At 41.9% G+C, this 9,191-nt stretch overlaps 1 protein-coding gene across 5 annotated transcripts in view; it reads left to right on the top strand.

Moving 5' to 3' along the window:
* The first annotated feature begins 931 nt into the window (after nt 1–931).
* Tp63 (tumor protein p63) overlaps nt 932–9,191 on the top strand; it is a 91,684-nt gene continuing 83,424 nt past the window's right edge. For 3 of the 5 annotated variants that reach the window (XM_037209812.1, XM_028875180.2, XM_028875179.2), the window contains exon 1: nt 932–1,133. In XM_037209812.1, the coding sequence (XP_037065707.1) occupies nt 1,092–1,133 (42 nt within the window). In that variant the 5' untranslated portion in view covers nt 932–1,091. The remainder of the gene's footprint in view (nt 1,134–9,191) is intronic. The other 2 variants (XM_037209811.1, XM_037209810.1) reach the window with 1 other exon arrangement.

The raw sequence follows: 9,191 nt of genomic DNA, 5'->3' as shown, positions 1-9,191 counted from the left end.
CCGGAGTCAGAGCCTCTAATAATATTCTTATGCATTTATGCCATTCCATTTAATTATGATCAAAGATACACTCTTTTAGTCATTTACATAGAAACGGCACAGAAAATAGTCAATATGAATTCTATTACACACTTAAGGAAACACTATCTCTGAATAATAATAAGCCCTAATAAAAACTGAATATAATAAAGAAATGCATGAATAGAGGCAGGTTTTGAGAGCATGGATATACTTGCCAGGGCTTCTACTTACTGTATCTAACATGGATGTTTGTTTTTACAAGTTTAGCGTGACTGGGGGTTTTAATTGCTTACTGAAATACGTTCTGGAAAATCAAGTGGCTTATGCTGACATTGTTTGATATGAATTCCCTGGTATATGTATGATGAAAATATACTGAACACTTGGGCTAGAAGGCAGTACCTTTGAGTTTTATACTAAGAAAATATACACGCAATTTTCCCTACTTTCTCACTTTGTATAGTCTTGGGATTCTTAAAAATCCCAAATGCAGTTTAGAAGAAAAAAAAAAAGAAGAACAAGCCTTCCAAAACGTTCCCAAAACTTCTACTTCTCAACTGCAAAGTGTAGTAACAACTTCGTGCACCGCCTTGCCTTCTGCGTGTCCTGGTGGGGGTGGTGGGGGAGGTAGGCTTGTTTGAGGGAGGGTTTTGTTTTGTTTTTGGGACAGAGTGCACTTTCTTATGAAAGAGACAGGGGAAAGTTTTTACCTGTCTGTCTCCTGCCTCTTTTTTTTCCCCCCTCTTTTCTTTTAAAGATTGGTGATAAGGAATTCTAACTACTTAATGAGATGGGAGAGGCTTCACTCCATTGGAGTGGAGGAGCCCAGGTGGAAGTTGATGGATTGGACAGGTAAAGTGAAGAGTCCCGCCCCTCATGCCTATAGTTGGGTATATATTAGGGAACCTTAAAGTATGTACAGAGAGAGAGAGAAAGAGAGAGGCACCTGAGTTCTGTTATCTTCCCAGAAGATTCGTAGTGAAAGGCTCTCAGAGGGGGTTGGGGGGGGGGCTGGCCAAACCCTGGAAACAGAAGAAAGAAGAGCAGCCTTGACCAGTCTAACTGCTAACATGTTGTACCTGGAAAACAATGCCCAGACTCAATTTAGTGAGGTAAGGCGTTTAGATTTTAGCACTCTGCAGAGAGATGGCTTTCTTCTCTTCTCATTCTTTAGATAAAAAACTTACATAGTTGTGGTTCTAGTGACCCAATGTTATGTGTCTGCAAGTCATCTGTAGGAATCTTCTTTTCTTTATGAATGTTTTCTGTAGTGGCTGTAAGGTTGTCTTTTATTTTCTTTGAGTATCAGATGAAACAGTAGGAGCAAAAGGGGAAAACCAAAATTCCTGGGTGACATTATGTATCTGAAGAAACACAATATTCAGGATTATCTAAAAATCACCTTTTTTATAAGAGCGGACAGAAGTAGAGCACATTCTGCTAGATATATTGATGGGAGCTAATGTACCAGGAGACAAATTAATTGATTGTATATTAACTGTTTAGCTCAGTTCTCCTGGCTTCATATTCAAAGCAAATGAATGTGTTTAAAGTAATGAAGTAGGTTTGTTTAAAGCTATCACTTTTAGTTGTATCAGTCAGGAAGCTCATTTAAATTTGAGTATCCTTGAGTACTGTCCGAATTGTGTGGTGACTGACTTAGAAGTTTCCTGTGGACAGACAGATAAGTTACTTCAGAACAGTGCGCTGTTAACCATTTGTGCATGTGTGTGTGTGTGTGTGTGTGTGTGTGTGTGTGTGTGTGTGTGAAAGAGAGCGTCCAAACAGTTCAGATTTTAAGGAGTTGGTGATTCTCTGCTCCCGTCTTAGCAAGTCTGACTTAGAGATTTCAATCACTAGGCGCAGAAACGAAGGGGAAGTAAACCTCCGAGGAGACTGGAAGGCTCTGAGGAAGTTTCCTCGGGTCGAGAGGTCTAACAACAATATTAGTTTACATTCCTAGGAAGAGGCAGCTGTGTTGACACTAATCAGATTGGGGATGGGGGTGATGTCCAGGGGCCGGCTGTTGGGAAAGAGAGTTCAGGATTTCCGATGAGAACGCTTGCAGGTGAACGCGTGGAAAAAGGAGACTGGGGTGTGGATGACAAGCTCCGTAAGAGTCAAAACAAAACGCACGGCAGTCGGTGCAGACCGCAAGAGGAAGAGAAGCGAAGGGCAGGAAAGCAGGGCCAGCGCGGCTGTTGACCACGCCGTTGTCTAGACACCTGAACTGTGCAAATATAACAGGGGAAATATCAGGTTATCTCAAGGAGGAAAAGGAAGTGCCCGCTTTCCTTTAAAACAGACATGCAGTCTTGCTTGTCCTCGCTAGAGAAACTTGAGTTTCTCGTTTTGCTCTAACATCGAAAGGTAGCTTACAATGTTAGCAAACAGTTTGAAGAAATGCCTGTAACCTACGGGAGTTTCTTGCTGCCTCCGCTGGTTCTGAAGTTGCTCAGTTCTAATAATTAAGAAATGATCACTCTGTCAATCTAATTTCGCCTGTATTTGTAAGCTATCTTGCTCAGTATTTCTGAAGTGTCCAAGAATGAGCTGTGAGTAAATTTAAAAGAAAAGAGCCAAGTTAGTTCTGAGATATGGGGGTGAGGAAAGTAGAAGCCTGGTGTCGAGTTAAAGGAAATGATTGTATTAAGGAAAATATAGTGTCAGGAAAAAAAAAGACAACTTTGTAAATCCCATGATGTCTCTGTGGGAAGACTGCCTTTTGTAGAAATGGCCATTTATTTTTTAGTGTGAGAATATGGCAGCCTCATTATGAAGGAAATTCCTCTACACAGGCTTGGGGGGTTTGGGAACGCTAGGCAGAAGAATGGTAAGGGTTCCTGAGGTGGCTGTGCCTGTGCCGGCCGGCTGCTGGAATGCCACTGAGCTGCAGAAAAAGCAGCTACCAAAGAACATGGCTGAACTTCTCTCTCCTGTCATTTCTCACGCTTCCTTCAGAGCTTCCATATCCTTCCACCAGTGTGTGCATTATGTGGTAACTTCATGGCTGGGATCTGTTAAGACTGGCTGCCTTGTTTGTGTGGGCTTCTCTTTAACATCCGGCGCTCTCTCTAAGTGCCCTGTTCCACATGAGTATATGCAATAGTTGGATCCACATGCTTCTGCGATTACGGAGATTTAATACCAAAGATATGGCACTTTGGTATTCGTGTTTATCAGTACTCCTCAGTGTAGAAATAGCAAGAATTGTTAAAACTGGACAAATTGGAGAAATAAAAGGAATGGAATATCTAGTGAGAATTATTTAATAACTCTAAAATAATGTTTTAGTTTAACTTACTGACAGTTTGAATTGATAACTCAAAAATTAATAAAAGAGCAGTGCATTCCTTCTCTACACTTTTTTTTTTTTAAACTTTCCAGTTATTTCCTTCCAATAAAGCTGGATTAGGGGAAGCAACTAAAGAACAGGAAAGGGTCCAGAAGGGAGGAGGATATGGGCAAGATGTGACAGGCAGGGCTTAAAGATCTGCCCGTGTGTGACAATGGAGAAGTAACAAGCAAGCGCTGCGATCCAGTGCCAAGCTTGAGGCCATCCCAGACTCAGATACAGACTGTCACAAGAAAGGAATCTCTTCACAGAGTCAGCTCTGCTTTCTAAAACAACAACACAACAAAAACAACAAACAAAAACACCGGGCTGGTACCACACCCACTGCACTGCATTGGTGTGGGTATCTGTGCGTGTGTGCGTGTGTGTATGTGTGTGTGTGTGTGTGTGTGTGTGAGAGAGGGGGGGGGGAGGGAGGAAAGTATTTGTGTAATATGGGGGGAAGGGAGAGAGAGAAGAGAGAAGCTCCATTTTAGAAAGAGATCTTTGCTAAAACATTCCTTGTGTAGCTTTTGGTGAGGGAGAGGGACGCTTTGGTAGCTTGATACTAAACGGAATCCCAGACTCAAAATTTCCGGTTACTACCCAGAGTTGATGTTTTTCCTTTTTATATTTGAGAGTGCCCGGTGTGTCTGATTGTGTGCCATTTTCTAAAATTTTTATCTGGAACTCCACCGGACAATTGTATGCGCTCTGAAGAGGACGATTGATCGTAACGATTGTAACTCATGGTAGCTATCCCGAGAGGTTTCCGTGAAACACTGACTCACAGCTTTAGGGAAAGTGCTGCGGCTGGAGTGAGGGTCCCGGCAGGCCAGGTCACTGCCCACTCAGCTCACCTCAGGGCCTGCAAGGTCTCTGCAAACATTTCCCATCTCTGTCCTCTTTCTACTGGCTGTGTTTTAGATGGGGGAGAATGTTCTTCCTCATTAATCAAGTGGTGGTTCTATGGTTCAGCAGCGGATTGAATTCGGGCATCAGCCACGCTGAACTCACTCTCCACGCCTGCTGCATTACCTCGCACTACCTGTTTCCCAATTGGGTGCCCTCAAGCCCAGAAGGGACTGGCTGGGAGAAAGAGATCTTAGATGGCAGACCATAGATCATACCTTCCTCGCTACTATTGGAAAAGAGATCGGCAGATAATGAAACACTTATCCTTTATCTAGATAAGGGGAAGCATGTTTGGTTTGGTTGTTTTTTAGAAGAGCAGTGATCCTCAACGGGGTGTGTGGTGGGGTAGATGTATGAATGGATGTTATCCACAGCCGCCAAACTGTACTGGCTGTTCTTTCAGCAGACTACATTCAACTCTTGAACATAAATTTGCTACAAATGCTTTTATATTTGAACGGAGAGGAGTTAGAATAAATTCTGCATTCGGCCCTGTTAAGGAAGTATGCATCTGTGGCCATGAGACGTTGTTTACAGGGGATTTGAGGGGAAGGGTTAAGAAATACGTTGCCACAAATGCACTCTAGCTTTCTTTGATGTGCGTTTGGTGGTTTAGGAAAGAAGGATATAGGTTAAAAACATCTTCTCTTATGACTATCAAATCAAACTTTCCCCTTTGTTTTTGTGCATTTTTCACTTTTTATTTTATATCAATAAGTAAAGAAGAAATAGCACCAATGTCAAAAGAGAACTCAGGGATTTTTTTTAATATTTTCATAATTGCCACGAGAGCTTTACATTTTTGCAGATGACAAGGTTTCCCAAACCTAGTGGACCACTCTTACTCCTTTGATATCTTATGAGAAGAAGGCTGGGTGATGGGTTACACTGTTATCTATCACCCAGTGCTAATTTTAATGGTGCTTGTAGAGAGTATCCATGCAATAGGGCAGAGCATTTGGGTTTAAAACACAATGACTTGAAATGTTAAAGAAAGGCAGTTGATCCAAAGTTCATCTTATTTCTATTCCCTTAAGAGTATAATTTCAAAAGCACAGTGATAGTGGTGGTAGAGGTCTTTACTGCAGGATGAAAGTGTGAGCAATAGGAAAAGTGTCAGAGGAGAATAAAAGCCCCTGATAAGAGGATCAGGAAAACCCAGATGTATATGTAGCATGCAGCTGAGCTTGAATGGATGCATAAAACTTTCTGAGTCCTAGATTTACAAGGGGGAATGAAGATTTTAGGCAAAGTGATAAAACAGAGAAAGCATAGGACTTGGGTGCTGGCTGGCATGCTCAGAAATGTCATGTGTGCAGTTCAGTGGAATAGGAAGTATGGCGTCATTAGGGCATAAAGTTAGAAATATTAGATAAAGTGGGTAAGCAAGGACCATGTTACTGAGAGGGGAGTGTGTTGACACAGTGGCCACAGCAAATCTGGGATAGGCTCTGAGTAGAGGAGTGTGTAATCGGAGCCCTATGTGAGGACTCTTGGGGAGGATAAATGGCGTAGCCATGGACTGCATGGAAGTAGAAAAAGGCATTTCTTGCACTATACATCGGCTGCCAGTTCTGCAAAAATATCCACCCCTTCACTGCAACACTTGGAATGGTAGAAATGAATTGTTTCTCAGGTCTCTTTCAACTAATATACTCTCTACCCATAACTCTCTTCAATAGCTGTGGTTTCTGCCAGAGATAAATTGGGACTATTTAGTCTTGTTTTGCCTGTTTATATCTGCTATTCCAGCAAAATTATTAATAGTACCCCTTTTCATTTGCAAAAATGTTCTAGTAAGTACACAAATTATTCAGTTACTCTAAAAATGGACCCTATTCTTCTTTTCATTCTTTTTCCTAAATAAACTACCCCCAAATGAGAAGTAATATATATTTGCCTGTAAACCAGACAGCAGCCACGAACTATATAGATTATTTTTCCCATTCAAAGGAACATTTCCATTTGACTCAGTATGTCCTAGAAACTAAGTTTAAACACACCGACTGTCCTCGTAAGGAAGGCAGAAATGGATAAGCAGTAGCCACTGACTGCTGAGACTTTGCCAGTCTAAGAAGGACAGAATATGCTTATAAATGACTCCAACACAAAACAAGCTTGCTAGAGACATGATCTGTTCTCAGACAGGGAGAGATGAGACAGACAGACAGACAGACAGACAGAAAAAGAGACAGAGACACACAGAGAGAATATAAATTAATTGTGATGAGGGAAACATTTCACATGATTATAGCACCCATAACTCAGCAAGGAATGGAGGAAAGAATAATGTGCAGATGATATAGATATAAAATTAATAAAATGCAGGAGAGAGCAGAAGCAGATGGAGGCATCCTGATTTGAAAAGAGAATGTGTTCATGTGTATACTGCCATGCACTTGAGATGGGGGGCTTTCCCAGAAACACTAAGAGACAATAAGAAGGACGTGCCTGCTCTGGAAATGTGAGCAGTGTTGACACATTTGAGATTCAGAGCTTTGACATGCTCTCAGTTGATAAGTGCCACACTCCACTGAGAGAAAAGAATTAGCCCACAAGGTTGCCTCAGTGGGGAGACATTGAGGGCTACCTAGTCAGTTCCATAGATTTTGTTTGTATGGACATCAGAATTGGGGACAAAATTCAGATGATTCTCCTTGTTAGGAATTAATTATATTTACTAGTCATCATAGGTCCAGGATAAGAAAAACTAAACTGGTCACAGCTCTCAATGAAAGTTGCAATTCTGGAGCTAAATGTGGAGGACCAGATCCACCTGTTCAACAGGAGAATTCCAGTTGGAAGGTAATAGAACAGAGAGATGTACAAATGGCACATTTAAGATCAACACTACCCCCACCACCAAATTAAGAAAAATAAAAATAACGGATTTAGGCTTTGGTTTCTCGCATAAAGTATCTCACCCATGACGTTTTAAAACGTAGGGTAATAGCATCTGAAGAGATCTGGTGGGAAGAGACACATCCTTTCCTTCCACACGCTCCCTTCTCACCTGTTTCTCCAAGGAAGGGATGCCAAAGAGAACAGAACTGGAGAACACTGAGTGTGGTAGGACAGGCCACGGCTGGGCAGATGATGATGGGGGGTGGGTGGCTTGATTTAAAAACAAAGAAAAACCTGGTGTGGTGGGACAAACCTGCAGTCACAATGCTCTGGACACAGAGGCAGGAGGATTGCTGTAAGTTTGAGGCTACCCTGGTCTCTCTGTCTCAAAAAAAAATAAATAAATAAATAAAAATGAAGTAAAAGAGGAAAATAAGGACAAATGGAGTAGGTGGGCAGGAAAGGAGTGAGCTCTGTGATCAGTGGAGGAGCACCCAAGCCTTTCCATTCCCTTTCTCTTCCTCCCCAGTTTAATATTCCAGAAAACCAAGCAGATTTGGGAAGAGTCCAGCCTTGTCATACTGTTGCCTCTGTATGCATCAGAGCAAATGCCAGCCAGTCTCTTGAAGAAATAACTGAATGAAACACCTATAAAGTCCTCACAAAAATAACACTTTATACTTTACATTTGATTTTCTTACTAGATCTGGTAGTATTCTATTCAAAATTGTGTTCCTCCCCATTTTCTAGTAAAAAAAAAAAAAAAAAGACATGGGACTTGTTTGTTTGTTTTTCAAGACAGAATTTGTTGTGTAGCCCTGGCTGTCCTGGAACTCACTCTGTAGACCAGGCTCGCCTTGGTTCAGAGAGATGCCTGCCTCTGCCTCCCATGTGCAGGGATCCAAGGTGTGTGCCACCATGCCCATCTGACATGGGACTTTTCATTTCTAAACTTCTTTGATGTTTCACTGTGACTGGCTTACATGCCCTAAGTATTAAGTGAAGTAGTTCAAGTTTTTTCTTTGAAGACAAAATGAGGCTGGACAACTGTAGGTTTGAGCTGAGCTGGCTTCCCCAGATAATACCCATTTGTCAATTTAAAATCGAGCAACTGGTGTTAAGGTGAATCACACTTTGATTATAGAAACGGGTATAACGCCGGGCGGTGGTGTTGCACGCCTTTAATCCCAGCACTCGGGAGGCAGAGCCAGGCGGATCTCTGTGAGTTCGAGGTCAGCCTGGGCTACCAAGTGAGTCCCAGGAAAGGTGCAAAGCTACACAGAGAAACAAAAAAAACAAAACAAAAAAACAAAAAAAAAAACAAAAAACAAAAAAAAAAGAAAGAAAGAAAGAAACAGGTATAACTATGAAATATTTTTGAAAGAATTGATATTTCATTTAAAACTTGTAACCTAAACTTCATTTTTTTTCTGTTTCTTAAGAGACAAAAAAAAAAAAAGATAAAAATATTTCTAAAAGCTGTGGTGTGCAGTGTGTTGTCAGAGGAAGAAACTCATGAACCACTCTGGTCAGCTATTCTGGAAACCCTACAAAGGAAACAGTTGTTCGTTCTTATTGGTGCAAAGGCCACTAATAGGTGCAGTTAGTATGATACCCCTGTGAGAATCACCCCCCCCCACACACACACACCCTCAAGAGGGCTTGCTTTCGACAGGACTCTGCGCAGGCCTTTTTCTTTCCCCCTTTCAAGCTTGCGGCAAAACCCCCAGAGGGGCCCTTTCCAATCCAGGCGGTGATCTTTCTCAAGTTGATTCTCTCTCAGATCACAGAGACAATGGGGAATAAACTCTGTTTACTCAAATCAGTCTGGATTAGTGTCACTCTACTGATGGAATCAGAATTAAAAGGAAAAACCATTACCCCTCACAAAGGACAACATCAGATGCATGGGAATGGCTTCACGACTTTTAAGTAGACCATGGGAGGCTCTTAGCAGACTAAGGTGGGGGACCCATCAGACACCTACACACAGAGAGACAGCAGTCCAGGGGAGGTAAAGGGAACTCTTCTGAGTCTAGTGCATGGGAAATTCCTTCAGTGAGCAGTGTCCAAGTGC

Source organism: Peromyscus leucopus, chromosome 12 (assembly GCF_004664715.2).
Source record: "Peromyscus leucopus breed LL Stock chromosome 12, UCI_PerLeu_2.1, whole genome shotgun sequence".
Taxonomy (NCBI): Eukaryota; Metazoa; Chordata; class Mammalia; order Rodentia; family Cricetidae; genus Peromyscus; species Peromyscus leucopus.
The sequence above is the reverse complement of the archived record's forward strand: the minus strand, read 5'-3'. Positions and strand labels throughout refer to the sequence as shown.